This window comes from Chiloscyllium plagiosum, chromosome 22 (genome assembly GCF_004010195.1).
Source record: "Chiloscyllium plagiosum isolate BGI_BamShark_2017 chromosome 22, ASM401019v2, whole genome shotgun sequence".
NCBI classification, from domain to species: domain Eukaryota; kingdom Metazoa; phylum Chordata; class Chondrichthyes; order Orectolobiformes; family Hemiscylliidae; genus Chiloscyllium; species Chiloscyllium plagiosum.
Window position 1 is genome coordinate 13,901,480 of NC_057731.1, and position 22,010 is coordinate 13,923,489.

General features: G+C 36.9%; 1 protein-coding gene across 1 annotated transcript in view; it reads right to left on the reverse strand.

Annotated features, from left to right (window-relative positions):
• The window catches only part of LOC122561381 (kinesin-like protein KIF20B), a 93,562-nt gene that overhangs the window by 68,632 nt on the left and 2,920 nt on the right, over positions 1-22,010 (reverse strand). Inside the window, exons 2-13 of the mRNA XM_043713145.1 lie at positions 20,268-20,421; positions 18,425-18,523; positions 18,211-18,330; positions 14,583-14,718; positions 14,306-14,490; positions 12,572-12,623; positions 9,159-9,374; positions 6,919-7,030; positions 6,702-6,770; positions 5,714-5,860; positions 4,647-4,809; positions 180-464 (exon numbers count right to left, since the gene is read on the reverse strand). Coding sequence (XP_043569080.1) covers positions 180-464; positions 4,647-4,809; positions 5,714-5,860; positions 6,702-6,770; positions 6,919-7,030; positions 9,159-9,374; positions 12,572-12,623; positions 14,306-14,490; positions 14,583-14,718; positions 18,211-18,330; positions 18,425-18,523; positions 20,268-20,420 — 1,737 coding nt within the window. The 5' untranslated portion in view covers position 20,421. The remainder of the gene's footprint in view (positions 1-179; positions 465-4,646; positions 4,810-5,713; positions 5,861-6,701; positions 6,771-6,918; positions 7,031-9,158; positions 9,375-12,571; positions 12,624-14,305; positions 14,491-14,582; positions 14,719-18,210; positions 18,331-18,424; positions 18,524-20,267; positions 20,422-22,010) is intronic.

Here is a 22,010-nt window from a genome sequence, read left to right on the forward strand (position 1 = left end):
AGAGAGAGAGAGAGAGAGAGAGAGATCGAGAGAGCGAGAGACAAACTCTAAAGATGGTCAGAGGTCCTTTCTCCATTATAAATATTAATACATGCAGACAGATATTTCTCCCAAGCAAAAGGAACGGTAGATTAAAGTACAAAATACTTCAGTGGTAACATTAAATGAAATCCATTTACCTCATAGTTGTTTTTTCTTATTACTATTGTCCCATCTTCCTCTTCATCCTCATCCTCCTCCTCCTCCTCCTCCTGCTCCTGCTCCTGTTTATTTGCACGAGATGTGTCAGTATCTCCTTCCTCCACTTCAGCAACATCCTCCAAAGTAGCATCCCAAGACATAGTTTGCCTTTTTTCAAACGACAAGGATTCACTTTCAGCATTGTTGATTATCAACGAAAGATCCCTCGCTGATCGCTTTGGAACCAAGAGTGCAGGATGAAGCCTTGAACTATTGAGAAGAACCTAAAATAAAAATACGAGTTAAATAAGATAGTGTTCAATTTTGAGTCAGAGGCAAAAATAATTTTTGCAGGTTAACAGCAAAAGATATTGAAACAATTTACTGATTGTCAACTTTTCAAATGACAAACTGGAAAATCGCATCCTTTCAATTATCCATATTACAAAAATATTGACTACATAAATCAAAACTAAAGAAGCTTAGTTAGTTTTGTCCTTTAAAATTACTATATTTCACAAAAAAATCCAATGTACATTCGTATGCAATGCAAAGTTTAAGCAAAATTGTGAATTCAATAATTCAAAACAAGGAAATCAAAACAAAGATAACAAAGAGAATTTATTCAAAAAGCTGAAATGAACTCAATTAACCTTTAAAGAGCTTTCTTTAGACTATTGGTTTGGATGGATGCAAAACCTGGACTTTATGGATGGGGTGACCAGTTGGTTAAAGACCTTTGAAATGAGAGTTTGGAATAAAGGTCAACTGAACACAAAAAGTAGACAGCAGAATATTACAAAAAAAAACTGGTCAACAAAATTTTGATTATACTTGCTCCAGAGCCCTGAAGAAATGGCAATAAATGAATATCTAAATACTTCAGAAATCTTACAAGAGATTTGATTAAAACATTCTTTTAGTAATTTAGTTCTCCCATCCACAGAATGAAAAAACATTTTTCAAATCTCCAAGTCTTAACTTAAAATCTATGCCCCCTAGTTATCAACCATGATATGCTCATTAGTCTTATACAACTCCATCAGGTTCCTTCAACCTTCACTAATCCAAGTGAAGGTTGAAGGAACCTTCACTTTCCTCATAGCTCAGACTGTCCAATCCAGGAAGTATCTTGGTTAATCTCCTCTATAGCCTCTCAGATGTAATCACATCTTCTCAAAATGGAGACAATGAGGTTGCGGATTCTGAGATTGGGATCCTGAGTTTTATATCATCGTAGTTTCTGTAACTGCAGCTGTGATAGATTGAGAAATGTCACTGAAATGAATGACAGTGAATAGATAATGGCAAACAAAGACCAAACAGGTGAACTACAAGAATTGTTAGTCCCTGTCTGGCACAAAATTGGAAGAGACTAGTGGCCAATCCATTGCTGTAGAAGGGAAATTATATAAAATTAGATGCAAAAAAAAAAACAAAATTGGCAAGAAAAAACAACAGACCCAAGGATTGGGAACACTTAAGAAGTCAGCAAAGAAGAACCAAGGCATTGATTAAAATGAGGAAGACAAAAAAAAAAGTAAGAGTAAACTTGCAAGGAACATAAGAACTGACTGTCAAAAGTTCCTATAGACATGCAAGGACAAAAGGACTGGTGAAAACGCATGTAGATCCCTTACTGCTGTCGGGAATGAGAGAAATTATAATGGGACAGGCCAAGTGAGTAGATAAAATCCACTGCAGGTGCAGTATAATGTGGATAAATATGAGGCTATCCATTTTGGACGCAAAAATAGGAAGGCAGATTATTATTTGAATGGCTATAAATGGAGAAGGAAATGTTCATCAAGACTTGGGTATCCTTTTGCACCAGTCACTGAAAGCAAGCACACAGTTGCAGCAGGCAGTAAAGAAGGCAAACTCAATGCTGACCTTCAAAGCCAGAAGGTTGGAGCACAGAAACAAGGATCTCTTTACAAAATCATTCAGGGCATTGTTAAGGCCACACCTGGTGGTATCATGCGCAGTTTTGGTCATCTTACCGGAGGAAAGATGTTTTGCTATAGAGGGAGTTTTACAAAATTGGTTCCTGGATGGTAGGACTGATGTCTGAGAAGAGACGGAGTTGAATTGGTTAGGGTAGTATTCACTGGAGTTCATAAAAATGTGGGGCAGGGAAGCAGACTGTTGTATAAACCTATAGAAATTCTAACAGGTGATGGTGGTGAAGAATCATAGTGTGGCAACTAGAACTGCACACAGTACTCCAGTTTTCACCTAACCAGCATTTTGCACAGTTCTAGCATGGCCTCCCCGCTCTTACACTTTGTACCTTACCATGCAAGTATTCTATACACCTTAACAGCCTTATCTATCTGCTCTACTACTTTCAGGGATCTGTGTACATGCACATCAGGATCCATTGGACCTTCAGTACTTTCCAGGGTCCTACAACTCATTATGTAATCCTTTGCTTTGTCAGCCTTCCCCAGGGCACTACCTCACTTTCTGGCTTGAATGCCATTTGCCACTGCTCTGCCCACCTGACCAGTCCATTGATAATCTGCTGTAGTTTTATGGCTATCCTCCTCACTAATTTACCACCCTCAAACATCTTGATTATAGCCCTTACATTCATATTCAAATCATTCATGTACACCACAAATATCAAGAACCCCAGCACCAAGGCCACAGAGGGCCAATAGAAAAGATGTCCAGGCATAGAAACATCCTTCAGACCACAAATCTCTGCTTTCTGCCTCCCAGCAAATTTTAAAACCTATTTGCGAACTTGGCTTAGATATCATGGGCTTTTACTTTCTTGACTAGTCTGCCATAACGGACCTCAAAGCCTTGCTAAAGTTCATGTAAATCCCAAATAAAGTGCCTTCATCAACACTCATTACTACCAATTCAAAAAGTTCAATCAAGTTTGTCAAACATGTTCTTCTCTTCAATCCATGCTTGCCATCCCACATTGGACCAACTTCACAAGTGCAGATATAGTCAGTTCTCCAGAATTCTGTGATAAGTTCAGTGAGGTTAGACCGACCAGCCTTTCTTTCCATATCTATCCTTCCCTACTTTATTTAAATCCATGGGATGACATTGGCAGTCCTTTGGCATTTCGAGGCCGGAGTGGGATTGCACATGACAGCCAGGACACTGGCTATCTCTTTGGTTGCTTCCCTCAATAGCTTTGGATACACCTCATCAGGAATTCTAGGTTTATCAACATTTAATGCTGCTAAACCTTCTACTACCTAATCTATTTATTAGCTATGGCATCATACTTCCATACTCTGAATTGTACTCTCACTTCATCTATCTTATTCTTCAGGCCCGTTGCTAAACTCATTTCTTTAAATTCTCTCAAGTTTCCTCTACTTTCTAGGTTTACTAATATTGTAAAATTCTAAGCTCAGCTTCTTACACCTCTGATCTACTTGTTAATATCCCACCACCACTTTAATTTACTTTAAATCCATCCCAACAGTACTAGCAAACCTTCCACAAGGGTACTAGTCCCACTCTTGTTCAGATCAGTCTAATTCATTTTGAAATTTCTCATTTCTAAATGTTCTTCCATTCTCCTTTAGTAAGAATCCTTTAATTTTCTTACCACTTACATTAAATCACATTTATATTTTTAGACACTTGTTTCTGATTTCAATTCAGAGGAAAATAGGTTTCCTCTAACTTCCAATTAATCAACCCATTTACTAAAGGAAATAGCTTCTTCTTACTGACTCAGTCAAAACCCTCATATCTAGTACTTACACATTAGATAACTAGATGATGAAAATTCCTAAACCTACATGATTAATTTACACTGAAGAATATGCCAAAAACATTGGGAGTGTAAAATGGTGACCAACTGTCCATTTAAGCAAGTAAAATTTCTAATTTGCTATTACTTGTTGTCAAAAGTTCTGATGCTCAAGTCTTGCCCAGGATAATGCTGGAACTTGAAGTTTTCTCTCTCAAAACCCTTAGAAAAGAAACTGGTCAATTTCAGAGAATTTAAATAGGTTTTTGAAGGCCTACAGTGAAGTGGCAAAATTGTGACAGGGAACATTAAGGGATTGACTACAACTACAAACTTAAAAAGTTATGAGAATGAAACAACCAAAACAGCACTCAAATATACCCAAGTTTGTTGTCATAATCCACTTCTTATGGTTCAGCAATAGAACAAAAGAAAAAAGTAACCAGAAGGATTTCCCAGGTTTCACTTAAACTTTACATTGCTGTAAATCTCCTGAAACCATGGTTATCTGTCAGTTAGGTAAAACAAAGAACTGCAGATGCAGGAAATCGGAAACAAAAAAAATTGCTGGAGAAACTCAGCAGGTTTGACAGCATCTGTGGAGATAAAGCAGGGACAATGAGAGTCTTCTTCAGAAGGCTCTGAAGCTATTTCCATTCTCTATCAATCAGTTGGGCAAGGGTATAGTTATGTATTAGAAGGCACAAATTTTAATCCGTTCCGATAACTAACATACCTTTTGTGCCATTGCAGAAAACTTCAATACATTAAGTGTCTCATCATACATTGAAGCACATTGATTGATATTAACAATCATACAAACTTTTCCTCTCCCACAGAAATACCCCTGGAAGTAGCGAGTAAGCTTACTTTCCCGAAATGGAACATGATTGTGCGTCCTATGGGTCACAAGAGAAAAGAAAAATTTACAGAAACATGGAGTTTATCATACATAATTTTCAGCATCCATTGTGCTATTTAATTTTCTGTATTCCTTCTTTCAGATCTCACGGTCAATCAGAACATAGGAACAAGACAAGAGAACAATCCCTCACTTAATTGTTGTAAAATTAAAAATTGCAAAACATTAACTTTTCCCCCTTAAGCAGTACAAATAGCTGAAAGGATTTTGAAAAACACAAGTTGAGCCTTTAAAATCTAATACAGTTCCAAAATAGGATTTGCCAAAAAAATCTGTAGTTTATAGGCAACAGAAAGTGAAAGTGAAAATTAACCAGAATCAATAGTGGTAACTATTTGGCTAGCTTTTAATTCCAATTATTTTTGTTATTAACTTCAGAATTTCACAATCTACTACAGTAGGATTTGAACACTTACTCCCAGAACACTAACCTAGGTTTCTGGATTACTACTATGATACTGCCGCAGGGTAGTTGGTCTCCTGTAATATTGTTGAAAGTAAATTGGAAGATTTGATATTTTGTAATAATAGATTTCATTTAAAAGATTATATGCAACAGGAATTTACAACAGCCGATCAAATTATTCAATATTCAAAAATTTTCCTGGTGTTTTAACATGTGAATTCCCTAATTCTTTAAACGTGGTACAGTTCCTGTAAAGTTGAGATTACACAGCAAGATCTTTGTAGGGGCCACTGCAAATTGAGGTGATTAGGAAGCACAGGATATCCATTCTTATGAAGCAGGAAAACAAGGAAGTCATGTGAAAGCTTTCCAAATCTAGAATTACATCTCAGGTTGGGTATAGTGTACTATTCTGACTGCTATAATGTATTGGGGATGCCAAGAAGCAGGGGAGGGGAGCAAAGAGTCTTCTTACTTTGAAATTTGATTATGTCTCAAAGCATTGATGCATTTTCCAAGTATTAGCAAAGAAGTGTTAATGTTTCCAGCCTCTTTCAATCTTTCCCCATCATTCTTTGTTTTTGTATTCCTCTCTGATCCCGCAAGGTCACAAAGAGACAACCTGTAAAATAAGAAGTTACATCACATGAAAGTAAAGTTGCAATGGTAACATTGTTTTAAACTATGTTTTAAACCTGAACTTTTCAGAGGGGCTGTAAGATGAGACATTTTGGAATCACTGGTTCTGAGGCAGCAATGGTTGCTGTGGACTAAAAAGTTAAGAAATGCAGGGTATCTTTAAATGCATTAAATTTCAATACTACATGAGACAGCCAAATTTATGGAGGTCATATAAACTGTAGTTGAACATTCCCATAGCGGACTTCAAAGCTGTGATCAATACAGATCCCACAGATTTCTCAATAGTGCACCCAAATCTAAGTTACATTTGGGTCACCAAATCTATCTCCCTCTTAAGGAATGTCAGTCACTTTCTTTCAAAGTAGAATCATCATTAGCCAACAGCAGCTCTATGCCAAAAGTTTCACAAGTACAATTCTCAGCCAAAAGGCACATTGGCCCTTATTTGCTCTCAGAATCATCCTTACTGATGTTCTTTTCCAGTTCATCTGACCCAATTCTAAATCATCCCCACTGCTTTACAAGCTTCTCACCTGCGCCATGATTAAGCACTGCTACTCAATCTTTTATCATGGCCCTACACTGGCCTCGATTCTTGAGGTTACTTACTAGTCTTTTTTTTTGATAGACAATTAACATGACTAAGTGGTCACTGTCTCAAAGTTTCTTGGAGAGAAATGTCTGCTAAGATGTATAGCTTTGTTATATACAGCATATATAATTCAGTGCAGTGAGCTTTTCAAAAAACATTCCCATTGGAATAATTTCAATTAAAACATTATTACAAGCTACAAAGAAAGTTCTTTAGGTATGCTACTTACTCAGTGACTCTGGTAACATGAGGTCCACCATCTAAGACATGCAAAATTCTTATTGAAAAAGTACAATGGCTGTGGAACAAACATTTCAGAGAAGTTTTAAATTTAATTCAGTTATTGGTTCAAAGCATAGATTTACTCAGTAATATAGTTTGAATTTAAGTAAAATTGTTTATTTAGAACGGTTACTATGCCAGTCTCGCATGGATGGGTAAAATACCTTCTACTTGAAAGATTGTTGATTTTTGTGGAAGCAATGCTTTGCTGTTTTCTGCCTTGTTTTAATATTTTATATGCCTCTTCTGCATTTGAAACTTGAATCCACCTCAGATCTAAAATAAAGCTCAAACAACTAAATTTGTATAGAGCAATGCTAATGTGCTAAAAAAGCTCTTCACAGAACAAAAAATATGAAAAAAAACATGACGTTGAACACATATCAGCACTAAATAACCAACAGCCCGGCCTAAGGTGGTTTTCAGGAATGTCAAAAGAAGAAAAGCAAGGGTGTGTGCATGTATATTTGGATACACACAATACAAAGTTGGAGTTCAACTGGATGTTTATTAGCGTAGTAAAGTCTCAAGGTAACAAAATATGATGAGAGCTTCAGCAAAGAGAGTCCTAGTAAAGAAATAAGTGAGCAATGTTATGAGATGGAAATATGCTATCCTAGTGTAAACCTGCATATATGGTTGAAAGCACATCTGAAAATTAACTACAACACCAAGGGTTTAAACAGTCAGACCACCACCACTAGAATTGGTGGAAAGGGAATAGAGGTTTGAGTTTGCACACAGGGACAAAGACATTGATTAAATAGAGAAGATTGAAATCCAAGGAAAATGTCTGGCCACCCAACACTGGATATTAGAGAATCTGCTTGTTTGCCCCTAAGCACCCCACCATCTGATTTAGAAATATTTTTTTTTAAAATAGCTATTTATTCACTGTTGAGGAGTCAAAGTCCTGGAATTCCTTCCCCAAGGGCAATAGGGGCCTAGCTACAGCATATGGACTGCAGGAGGTCAAAAAGGTAACTGACCACACCTTCTCACAGACACTAAATTCTGGTTAGTCAGCCACAATCATGTCTCACAAGCAAATAAAAAACTAATCATTTAAAACTACAAAATGATATGCCCTTCAAATAATGTGGAAAACAACATATCATTCAAGTTACATAACTCTTCATTATCTTATACTTTTAAGTCATGTGTTTAGTTTAACAATCTTTTAAACTTGACATTCATAGTGCAATTTGAGGGGCAGATGTGTGACATGGAAGTACAACTGCTCAGTGATTAGCACTGCTGCCTCACAGCACCAGAGTCCCAGGTTCAATTCCAGCCTCGGGGGACTGTCTGCGCGGAGTTTGCACATTCTTCCCATGTCTGCATGGGTTTTCTCCGGGTGCTCTGGTTTCCTCCCACAGTTGAAAGATGTGCAGGTTAAGTGAATTGGCCATGCTAAATTGCCCATAATGCTAGGTGTATTAGTCAAAGAGAAATGGGTCTGGATGGGTTACTCTTTGGAGGGTCGGTATGGACTGGTTGGGCTGAAAGGCCTGTTTTCGCACTGTAGGGAATCTGAACTAATCTAATCTAAACTGGGTGTCATTAGCATATACATGGATAGGGGATTTTGTGGTGCAGTGGTGTTTCTACTTTGGAAGCTGCTCCAGAGGTGTGTAATAACATCTCTGAACAGTTTGATTAGAAAATGTGAAAATACGAAGGTGGTTAGCATGTAAAATGATAAATAGGAGGTACGCAAAAAAAAAAGCTCTTGGGGAGTCACTAGGGGTAACTAGTCGGGGGGTGTACACACTATGTGAAGAGCATTAGTGGTGAGAGACTGACATCACACAGTTATATGAATAATAATGGAATTAAATAGTTTTGCTCAGTAGTGGAGAGACATTGGAGATGTTGGTGTGATCGACTGCAACATGATTTCAGACACGTCATTTTAAACTTTAAGGTACACTAATTATTTTTTGACCAGTATGTCTTTGACAATGATATTCAAATAAATGTTTGGGTAGAGAGTTGATTAAAGTGATTCAGACATGGTGTTCTATGAAAAATTGGCATGAATTTGAGAGGCAGATATGAGAGAACTTAATAGAAAAAGGAGATTGTAAATGATATGGGTATTTATAAGCCCAAGAAAGATCACATGTTTTTAGGCAAGTCAACCACTTAAACAATGTCATTTAACAAGACAAAAGGAACTCAGAGGTCATGCAAGATAGAAGAAACACTAGAGAGAAATTCAGAGCTAAAGCAGCCAGAAAGAGTTGAGAATTTATGAAGAGACTGTACAGAATAATAACATAAACTGCTCAGAGTGACTAGAAAATAAGGCTTAAAATAGGTTAAAAATTGCAAGCAAATGCTAATCCTTCAGAATAATTTTTACAAAATGAGATAAGCTGTTGAACAATTGTTGAATTACCTTTTACGTAAGTGTTGCCTTTTGCATCTTGTGCAAATCGAAGTACTTGTCTTTTCTGACATTTATATGGTACCAGATCAAGTAAATCATAAAGAGTTTCATTATATATTTCACAAAATGAAACCCAGACAGAAAATCTAATCCTTTCTGGTATATCAACAGCAACTGGTTCAGCAAAATCTCCTAAGGTAGTAAGCGACTTTAGTGAACTTCCTGCTTTAAAACAAATAAAAATGCATGATTAAATGAACACTTCACTTCAAAAGAGCATAATACCAATTTCTAAATAGAATCTTGAGCCCAAATTATTCACTGTTGATTTATTCTGTAAACTTCTCTATTCACACTTCAAATTCAACATTTCTGAAGTAAGTTACTCTAGGAGCATAGTACATTCTAGGAGCAAATCATAATTCCATTAAATTTTAAGATAGTTATGGATAAAGATAAGACTGATCCTTGTTGAAAGAGCAAAATGGGTGGTTTGGGCTGGTGGGGGAAAAAGGCAAACTACAACTGTATCAGACAGGAACTAGAGAAATTAGATTGGGAGCTGATGTTTGAGGAAAAATCCACATCTAACATGCAGGCCCCTTAAAAAAGGTTATTTTCAGAATTCAGGACCAGCATGTTCTCGTGAGGATAAAAGATAAGGATTTGGCAACACCTGATGACAACAGAGATGTTGAAAGGTACATCAAAAACAAAAGCAGCAGCAGCATATGCAAGATTTAGGAAACTGAAAGGACTTCCAGGAATATAAAGGAAACAGAATCAGCGTTGAAAGGATGAATACTGGAATCTCTTATCTGCAATATATAAAATGGTTTAGATGAAAGTGTAGGTGGTCTGATTAGGAAGTATACAGGTGAAACAAAAGTTGGTGGAGTTGCTGATAGTGAGGATGGTTATCAAGGGATTATAGACCAGTTGGGCAGAGAAACAGCAGATGGAATATAATCCAGACAAATAAGGTCATGCATCCAGAGATGACAAATGCAAGATCAAAGTATATACTAAATGGCCGGACCCTTGGCGATCAGCCCACTAAAAGTGGCAACAAGGTGGTATAGGCAACATATAAAAATTGGCAAGTCATGATAAGATTTTAGTTAGGCCATATTTGGAGGAGTGGACATAGATGTGAGAGGAAAGAGAATAATAGGTGTCTGGAATGCATTACAGGGAAGGTGGTAAAAGCCGATGATAGCAATCTTCAAGAGGCATTTAGATAGACATGTAAACGGGCAGGGAATAGTGGGATACGGACCATTTTCAGGCAGATAGAATAAGTTTACCTTGGCATCATATTTGGCACAGACAAGGTGTGACAAAGGGCCCAGTCCTATATTGTACTGTTCTGTGTAGTACTCTTACAATAATGTTTCTTTTAATATTTTTCAAATGTCTTTCAAATCATGATTGATAAGTCGTTTACCTCTAAAAATAGTTCTAATGGAAGAAGAAAACAACTAACATGGTAGACAGAAAGGACAATCAATTAAAATTTACTAAATGAACTTCTGAAGGCATTTGCTATAGTAGCAAAGACTTTAGCAATGACAATATACAAATGGAGTTCCAGTTGGAGATAGTTTACTGTTGATAATTTATTGTTCCTACTTTTTGGCTGGTAACCCAAACTGAATACACTCTGGTTGGGTGACAGGTCATGATATTCACAAATATGTTAGTAATAGTTGCATATTCAAGTTTGAAAATTAGAAAGCAAAGAAAATTGTGGGAATCGAAGCAGAATGTTACAAAGAAATAGAAAATAGATTACATAAGTCATCAAGAGTGCAGATGGAATTCAATGTGTACGATTTAGGTCATCCATCTAAAGTCTATTCTCCTTAGAATTTGTTCACCATCAAGAGGTGAGGAATTGTGAAGTAAACAAGACTTGGGTAATTAGCTTTTATTGATTTTAGTATAGCTGATCTGCTGAACCAACAGATGTTAACTGAAAACAAATGGAATTTTAATTTCAGAGAAATTAAATGTCGAAGCTCCCCAGATAGTATATATAGAAAGGGTATATGATCTGAGAGAAGATGCACTGGATTTACCAGAGTAGTAGTATTATAGGAGATATTGAATTGCCTCCTGTTGTTTCTTTTTGCATATGTTGCATAAAAGTTTATTTGATAGGGTACATGGAAAAGGGTTTTTGCCTGATAGTCCTTTGCTTTGGATTCCTGCTATCATCAAGTTACAGTTAGGCTACTCTCAGAACCGAAAATCAGGAAGATTTATCTTATTATGTAAAGCAGAGTAGAAAGCTGGAATTCACTCAAAACAGATACAATTGTCACAATGGGAATTATCACAACAGAGATGTAGATGTTTGTTTGTCAATAGCAACCTGTGATATGGAGAACATTAACATATTTCATTTGATTATCTAATCATTCCTGGAATGAACAGACTATCTGACAAATTAAAGTTAACATATTTTTGGAGATGACACGAATTTTATTGAGTGATGCAGCAGGATGAACAGCCAAATGTCTATACCAGCTGCTACAATCCAATTGCAAATTAGCAAGATTTATCCCTCCCTCTTTGCTCAGGTTAGCAGAATTTGATTGCTGATGAGTTATGATAGGAATTTCAGGTATCATTTGTTTGACTGACTATCATTGTGGCTCAATATTATAATTTCAAGCTTCTTTTCGGTCCTTGGTGTTAAGCCATTTCTTTAAATAAAATAAGAAATATCAATACAATTCCATAATTTGTTGTCCTCATAATTCAAAGACACTGGAATACAAGATAATAATTTTTGTCAAGCAGATATCAAAAGCTTGAAACATTAGTGTTTTTTCTACTAATTAAATTTTACACTTGTTGGTTCAGAACACTTTCTTTAAAAGAAACTGATCAAGACTGTCAACTATATAAAGCGAGGTAATTAATAGGAGTTAAAAATTGATGTGGCAAACAAGTTAAAATGTGGAATTACAATTTTTAAAATGGAACCAGAAATTACTGGAAGTTCTCAGGTCAGGAAGCACCTCTGGAAAGGAACATATGGTTTGTTAATGATGCTTCATTTTGTTTTTATTTCAAATTTCTAGCATTTGGATTCTTACGCTTTTGTTTTCAGCTTTCTTAAAGTATTGTTAAATTAATCACACAATACATATTTTAGGAGGACTGATACCCATTTGAATTCTAATCAAAAATGTGCAGGATCACATTATGGTTGAAAATACTATAACCTAAAAGTCATATTCCAAAACAACTCTTGAAACAATGCTGAAAGTTGCTCCCTTACACTTACAGTCTAAGAAAATAACTCCAGACAATGTTAACTCATGATTAGAGTTTGAAACCTAGAATAGTGTCCCAGTGTACTAATAAAACATTAATTTATACAAAGCTTTACGCACATTTGTTGAACCTACCTTCTGAAGAATCTAGTGAATTAAGCTGACTACTCCCATTGCATGAATCACTCTGTAGGGGATTAAAAAAAAGCAATTTAAATCTTGACATTTTAAGTGGTCTAAATGTACTATTTCTACTTAAAATTCGAAAAAAGTGACCTTCTACTATGACCATGGTTATATACAATTCAAAGCATTTTAATTGCAGATTTGAGTAAATACTGTCAGTTCTTCTATAATGTAATGGTTGCATTCTTGTGCAACCCCATGTTAAACAAAAACAAAAAAAAAATTGCATTTTAGAAACAGTGTTTAAAGTGCTGGCGAAGTAATTGCATTACAGCCAACACACATTTTAATAGTGTTTTAGAAACAACCACCCCAATTTGTCAATCGCATTACAGCGAATTTGTATTGACGAAACACAAATGACAGCAGAACAACCTGTATGCTCATATTAACCACATCCATAAATTAAAAAGGTAAAATTGATAACCAAGATAACTCCCTTGTCAAGCTTCAGATGTTAGTTATAAGCATAACCAAAGAAAAAAAAGCTTCTTTCAAAAAAAAAATTAACTCTTTGCATATGCTTTAATCACACTTCTGAGCCAAGTGGGACTTGAACTTGGACTTTGTGTCCCAGAGGTAGGAACACCACCAGTGCACCATAACATCCCTAACAATGGTGATAGAATAGTAATATAATATTATCAGCCCAACAAGTTGGAGGCAGACCAACATTTACAGGAAACAAAGTTGAATTGTACATTAAAAACAAATCTATAAAGAACTGTATGAAGGCCCAGATATTTATAGAGGGCAATGAGAGGTTGCAAGAATATTTTGGTTTCAAAATTCAAATACAGTAAGAGAGGTGATGAATATGCTTAATACGCTCATTGTGTTTTGTAACTTGAAGTCAGCCAAGATGTGAAGTAATCAATATAACAACAAAAAAATACAATTTTAAAAAAGATATAATTCTAAAAGGAGGTGAGGAATCAAGAGTGACCTGTAGATATCTACACAAGGTCAAAAAGGTGACAAAACAGGTTGAGAGCAGTTAATAAACCATCTGACTGGATCAGAGGCTTATAAAACAGAGGTAGAGTACAAAAGCAAACCATAGTAAGTGGATATAAAATAAACACTGGTTTGTCCACAAGTAAGCAGTGTGTCCAGTTCTGGATGCTGCACTTTCGGAAGAACATGAAGGCACTGGAGAGGAGACGCAGAAAAGATCCACAAGAATGCTACCTGGGATGAGGAACTTCAGTTACATTAATAGATTAATGACATTTATTCTTGAAGAGATTTGATAGCAACATTTAAAATCACAAATTTGGACAGAGAGAAACAGGTGTACCTGCTCCTATTGGTGGAAAGGTCAAGCATCAATGGAGGCCAATGCAAGGTGAATAGTCAAAGAACAAAGAATGTTAAAAATTTAATTGCATTACTTGACAGTATGCTAGAGGGAGATTCAATTATGGTTTTCAAGAGAGATTTGGATCATTATTTGACGAGGAAAACCTGCAAGGCTACAACAGACAAAGAGGGCAAGTACTCTCTATACTTTAACCATTCTGTTACTATCTTTTAAAAAAATTAGAATTTGGATTACTATTTAGTGTTACCCATAATCGTTTTTACAAACAAATTTAAATTGAAGTCAATAAGTATGTTAGGTCAAATTAAAGATTTCGCATTTTAAACAACAACTGCTCACTTGTAAATGCACTGGTTTACCTCTCTAAACAGTTGAAGAAGTGATTTTTTGAAAGCTTCCTCCTCTTTCACTTGCGTTTCTGTTAATCTACCGAGGTCTGTGCATCTCTGTGGTTTGATATTAATATTTTTACAAATCTTTCCTTCAATACTCTTGAATAGAACACTCAATGACCGTGGCACGATCCCCATATCATGATCTGGTCCTATGACAAAAAAAGAATCAGGCAGTATCAACTTTTAATAGAATTTTTTCTCCCCTTCAACAAGTTCTCATTTGAACAAGAAGAAAACAAACCTTGAAATGTGTACGTTTTTCCTGCATTGGTAACACCATAAGTAAAAACTAAAGCATTTTGGCCATTCAGAACTTCCTTAATAAGTGGTTTTACTGCTCCAAACACTTCTTCCTGCTTGGTTTCTGGACCATATACCTAAAATTGAAATAATAGATTAAAAAATATAAACATATTTATGTCAATTTACACAAGGAGGAAAGGGTTTGCACTTAGGTCAGTACCCAATACAATTGCACAAAAGTGCTGATGTAAAGCAATATTGCTACAGTAGGAAAACAGCAAACATTTGGCTTAAGAGGCAAGCTTTCAAGAGGGCAGGTTTAAGACAGCAGAAAATATGGCTGCAAAGATGAGAAGAGAAAAGAAGAATGGTACACACAATGCCAAACTTGGAAGGTGGCAGAATTTGGAGAATGTGAGGCTGGAGGTTACAGCTGAAAAGTGGCCTGACCTAAGAAAGGGAGTTAAAAGCAATTGTGGGAATTTAACAAAAACATTGGAAGTTTGCAGTCAATGGTTCAGTTAGTCAGAAGATGGTTAGTAAACGTAAACTGCAGTCATTTCGGATACAGTCAGAATTTTGGCAGAGTTCAAGTTATACATAGAAGATGATAAAGTGCTCCAATTCCTTAACTAAACAAATAAACAAACGTGGACAAGATGTTCAGCAATGTCATCAGAATGGGGGAATGAGAATACAAAAGTGATGGTTACAATATTGTATCGGCAGTTAAATGTTGAGAGAGCAAGATGTATTAAGAGCAAGACACAATAAAGGGACAGGAGGGAGTTACAGTACTAGCACCTGGGCAAAATTAGTTTTGGTGGGCAAAAAGATAGAAGCAGTTATACAGAGGTGGGTGAATATAAATCTTCAAACTTCACAAAAGATAAATGCCTGAACTCTGAAAATTGTTCAAAACTAGACTCCATGGGATACTATCACGGAATCGTTATTATACAGAAAAAAAAAAGTTGTTCAACCAGTGAATCCAGCTCTGAATGGCACTCAAGTCACAATGTCATTCTCTTACAATTTACCAAAATAAGTTATCTGAAGCACTTTCTAATGCCTAGATTAAAATTGCTTCCGCCATTCTATGTTCATTCTTCTAGGCAGTAAATTCCCCTCCCTAATCACTCGTTTGAAAAAAAGATTTCTCCTCATGGCATTTACTTCCTTGTACATTATGCAACATGGTGGCATTATGGTATCAGGAAACTTTGTCTAGGAATGGACTGAAGGTTTACAAGTTTGGAATCCCTGCATTGCAACTGAACATTCCCGGATGCTACTGGCACCTCCTAGTACAACCTCAGCAACTCCTGTTTTGGTGGTTAGAGGACAAGGAAAGCTGTGGCTTTGTGATTGATGACTCTAAACATCCTCAGGAAATTAGTCTCTCTTTCTGTGTCCTTCAGCCTGAATTTGTCATGCCAGACAAATGTGTCGGAGAGAAATCATGAAAAGCAATATGCTATCCTTTTTGTTTGCCATTCTTCCATATTGTTAGAGCAGCAGATTGCTCAATATTTTAAAAAAAACAAATATTCATCAGTGAAAGCCTCTCTGGAAAAAGAGAAGTATTTATTTGTCCTGGTGTTCATAGAGTTGAAGCGCTTACTGATTGATTTAGTTCAAAGTGGAAGAGACGCAGTGGTCAAAGGAAGTGTAGTGATAGACAGCCCCAGATGTTGAGAAGGCCATAAAAGAATGCAAACTTCCTTCCAGAAACATGGCCCAAAGAAAAGAAGAATGCTATGCCTGTCCCATCACTTGCAATGGTCCAAAAACGTTCTGCCTTGTCACCTAAAAATGGCACAAAACTAAAGAAAACCAGATAGCAAGAAAAAAAAAAGTGAAAAGCCCTAAGCAATGCTTAAAAGTTGCAAATGAGGCAAGCCAAATTGAGCGAGATGATTAAATATATGTTTTAGGCATAGAATCTTTGTCCTTTCACTGTTCCTAGTGTGAAATAATTTCAATTGTCATCCCAGAAATTGTTACAGGCCTTGATCAATCTAAACAGATCATACAAAAGTGGAGCAAGGTTTACCTGAACGCCAACAGACTTTTACATCATAAACTTGGAGTGGCCTGTTTACCTACTCCTGAAATTTAAGGCGTCTGCCTGCTCTATATTCCTAATATTTAGAATTAGCAGACATACGTTTTCACTGGAAGACTTCAAAGATAATTTGTCAGTGTCAACCAAGCAGACGGATTTTTTTTTATAATATACAAAGTCAATGAAGCCTAACAACCAACCAATTAATAAATAACCCATTGTGGACAGTGTGACACCAAGATGGGCAAATATCCTATCAATACAGCATCGATGGAAACTATTTACAGTAGCAGTGGAGTACATGCAGTATGAACCCAGAATTAGGACCTGGATTGAGACCCTGCTTTATTCAGGATCATTCGAACAGTTATAGCACAACAAGAGGTAACTTGGTCACTTGACACATGTCTGTGTCAGCTCTCCGATAGACCAATTCAGCTAGTTACGTTGCCTCACCCGTTCCTATATCCCTGGACTCAATGGGTCAAATGGCATGCTTCCACACTACAGGGATTTTACGATTCTACTTTGCCTCTGTGCTCACTCACTAATTTTCCTCAATCTTTGAATAAAAAAAAGGAAAGATTTTGTTCCATTGACTTTGTCCACATGCCTCAGGATTATTTGGGGATCTTTTCAACCAAGGCAGACAGTACCAACTTCCTCAAATCCTCATTTGAAATTGGAACTATTTTCATAAGTTTCCTCTGCATTCTCATCAATACATTTACATCCATGATAAGGTGTGGCACCCAGGACTGTACACAATACTCCATGAGGCCTAACTAGTGTCATATAAAAGTTCAGCATAATTCTTTGTCCTATTCACTATGCACATATAAAACTAGTATGCAGTGTCTTCAGTTTTACTAACTGTTCACTCTACCAACTTTAGTGACTTATGCACATAAACCAGAATGTTCTGCTCTTCGCACCATTTATTCTATAGTACACCTTCATGTTCCCTCTACCAAAAATGTATCACGCTACATGTCTCTGCATTTAACATCATCTGCCACTTATTGGCCCACTCAAATCATCTGGTCAATACCTTTTTGTACTCTTACACCACCTTGCTGAGTTAACAGTGCTTCCAAGGTTTTGAATCATCTGCAAACTTGGAACATGTCCACTGCACACCAAGATCTAGATCATTAAGTATACAATCAGGAAAATCAAAGCTCCCAAAACTGATCCATAACAAACTACCACAAAGCTTCAAGTCAGAAAATTAACCATTAGCAATGAGAGTGTTCTATCCCTCAGTCAATTTTGTGTTCAAGTCTTTTAAATATTTAATTTACTCAGATATTGTAGCAAATTGTGTGAATTAATTTGGCAGCTTTTAATCATACTTCAATTGCATTGATCCCCCTAGACAGGAAGGATAATAAACAGTAACTTTGATTAACCAAAGTAGTTTTATTGGTTTTCTACCAAATGTAAGTTAAAACTGTCACAAAGTGTAATAAAGGCTACTCATCCAAGCTTAAAAACACACACTCAAACATGATTATATTTAACTTGCAATGGACACCACATTATATTGGTCACTTACATGTGTAAATGAAAAGCATTGAGCGAATTGGCTAATTCCTCGATCGCTGCATCTGGAACCCAAGGAAATTCGCGGTGGCTTCAGGATCACACTAGTTGAGTTTTCTATCGATACACAGTTCTAAAAGGAGCACATGTTTGACAGATCAGCATAATTTTTAACAAAATCAATCTACGTTAAAAATTCTGCTCCCAAAGTAATTTAGATAACTAGCCTGAGATTCATTTTGTGCAACTTCAGCTTCCGTAAAAGGTCTGATACGAAGATGAACACACATATGATTCTTTGAACCCAAATATTTTTGTTGAACAGCCTGTCAAAAACAAATAGTTCAACAAATCAACACAAACTCCATATATTTTCAAACTCTACAGGTGAAGGGAAAAAATGCACAGATCAGCATTTTGATCTAGTAAAGATGAAGGAGTAGCAGCAGCAATTCACATCCAAGTCAGGACATGCGCAATTCAATTGGAAGTGCACTTATTCTTTTATTGAGCAGGATTTAATCACAATCTTGAATATGAATAGTAGGAGATAGAGTTGGAGATCTTGTGATGCAATAGGTAGTGTTCCTGCCTCTGAACCAGAGGCACCAGGTTCAATTTCACTCAAAAGGATTAATTACGAAGAAAGGAGTGTTTATAAAATAGCCAAATGTATTGAGTTTAAACATGTAAATATTTCTAAAGCATGCCAATAGCATGTGAAAAGAGTAGGAGACTTTTCTGGACAGCCAGTCTCTAACATCCCTTCTACAACTCCAGAGACAAAGAAAATGAAAGATGTTTATATTTCTACAGCAACTGACTCTTCAATTGGTGGGTCTGACTAGCACCATCAAAACAGGATTCAATCTCTTGGTTGGCTGGGGTGGATACCCGATGTTTAAATGCAAATCAACCAAATGCAAAAGAGACATACTTGATTTCCTACAAGCGTCATATGAAGTCCAGATAAATTAATTGCCACACTAGGCCAAGCTCAAATGACAATAGACAATAGACGCAGGAGGAGGCCATTCTGCCCTTTGATCCTGCACCACCATTCAATATGATCATGGCTGATCATCCATAATCAATATCCTGTTCCTGCCTTATCTCTATAACCCGTGAGAGCTCTATCCAACTCTTTCTTAAATGAATCCAGAGACTGGGCCTCCACTGGCCTCTGGGGCAGAGCATTCCACACAGCCACCACTCTCTGGGTGAAGAAGTTTCTCCTCATCTCTGTCCTAAATGGTCTACCCCATATTTTTAAGCTGTGACCTCTGGTTTGGCACTCACCCATCAGCGGAAACATGTTTCCTGCCTCCAGGGCCCTGTACAGTTGCAGAAGCACCTCTTTGCTTCTATATTCAATTCCTCTTGTTATGAAGGCCAGCATGCTATTAGCCTTCTTCACTACCTGTTGTACCTGCATGCTTACCTTCATTGATTGGTGTACAAGAACACCCAGATCTCTTTGTACTGCCCCTTTACCTAAATTGATTCCATTTAGGTAGTAATCTGCCTTCCTGTTCTTGCCACCAAAGTGGATAACCATACATTTATCCACATTAAACTGCATCTGACCACTCACCTAACTTGTCCAGGTCACCCTGTAATCTCCTAACATCCTCATCAAATTTCACCCTGCCACCCAGCTTAGTATCATCAGCAAATTTGCTAATGTTATTACTAATACCATCTTCTATATCATTAACATATATTGTAAAATATATGGTAAAATATAAAAAATGGTGACAGGATCTTGCTGCAAAGAACCAAATTCTATTATGTGTCCCTTGTATTGCTAATCAACCTGTTTGGACAGGTTTTGTGATAAACCTCCAGGTTAAGCAGAACTTGAACTTGGAGCTTCTGGGCCACAGGCAACAACATTATCACTGCCACAAAACCAATCCTTTTAAAATTCCAGTCAATGCTGTTCTGAAATTTAAACCCATGTCTCAAAAGCATGAGGCTGGATCCCTGTATTATCAAACAAATTAAGTTAACAATGTGTCAATGTCTGCCGCCCCCCCCCACTCCCTCCAAATTCTATTACATACGTACATGTGATGTATTTTTGTTTTCTTCCTGGCATAGTTCAACAATCAAATCTTTTCTAATTTCTTGAAAATCCTCTGCAGCAGGTATATCCTGTTCATCATTCACAGCTCCTTGTGGTTGTATAAATGACAATTTAGAGTTTATTATAGGCTCCATTCTGCCAAGAAAAGAAAAGAAAATGTTAGCAAAAAGAAATGCAATTGTATTTATAACTTCAGGGAACTTTCAACTGAAGAAGTTGTGAACGAAATGTAAAAAGGTTAGATGCAACGTGCCAAAAGACTACTTTCCACAACTGTTAATCAACATTACAAGAAAAAGGTTGTCTGGTCATTATCACATTCTTGAGTTTAAACTAGCTATTGCATTTCCCAAATGCTGCAAAGTACTCCATTGGCCACAAAATGTTTCACTTCCTTTAAAAACATTTTTGTAATCAACTTGTTCAGAGATGCTATTACATACGTTTGGAGCAGTTGAGACTTGAACATGGATCTCTTAGCCCAGAAGTAGGGACGCTACCAATGCATCACAAGAGGGCCTCCACAAAATGCTTTGAAATGGCTGGTATGAAATGGAAAAAGGCAAGATGTATAATTGCAAGCCTCCATTTATTTATTTGATCTATTGGGGTTTTGAAGTTTCCACCTTCTCAAACTGCGTCCTTGCTAGAAGTGTAACAACACACAGATTAAACCCATCAGTTGTCGCCAAAGAGAGAGCAGCCCTATTGCCTTCTGGGACGACGACAACTTTACCATTACCTTATTGTGCTTACACAATAAACTCACAAATTTAAAATAAAACAAAGAACTTCAGATGCTGGAAATCAAAGAATAACTCAGTAGGTCGGGTAGCATCTAAGGAGAGAAAGTAGAGTTAATCCAGTTTGGATCCAGTGATCTTTCTTCAGAACCGTAAAATACTGTTCAGTTCTAAAGAAGGGTCACTTAATGCTGATTTCTCTCCACAGCCATTTCATTCCTGCTAAGTTTTTCCAACAAGTTTGCAAATGATATTTCAGATTCCACTGACAGCTGGAATAGCATGGGTTCAAGTTCCTTGTGCTTCTGAAGGGTGTCATTACATCTGAACAGGTTGATTAGAAAATGTCATGTGTACTCAAGTATGAGGTACAAGAGAACAGAGAAAATGTATCATATCACCACAAATGGCACTATCTTTAGGTACAAAATACCTAGGTGCAAATTCTTAGTTACAGAAACAAAAATAAAGAAAAGTTAATAATTTCAGCACCACAATCTTCTAAGCATAAAAGAGTAGAAAAAGTAAAGAAATAACATTAAAATGTCAAACATTACAATCATTTCTTGAGTCAGGGGCCTGCAGATCCTCCAAGCTGGGCTTCCCCAAGAGGGTTCATTCTCTACTCCCCCTTTTAAACTGGGCAAGCTTTCACCTGCGCTGGGTTAAGTTCCACCCAGGCATTCCTGGCTTCACCACACTCACAAGGCTTTGGCCCAGACTGCCACTGACCACGAGCCGTCATGGTCGACCACCGCTGCTGCCATCCAGATTTGCCCTGTGCTCCAGCCACTGCCGTGCTTCATTGCTGCCCTGCCTCCGGTTTCACAAATGCTCGAGGTCCACACTGGGCCTACTATCCCTCCCTGCTGGCCTCACTTGAGGTCTGCCATTGATGTCATCAGAGCTCAAGAGGTAAATGAAGAAAAGGACAATAGAAAGAAAACAAGGGAAAGAAAATAAAATCAATTGGAACCCAAC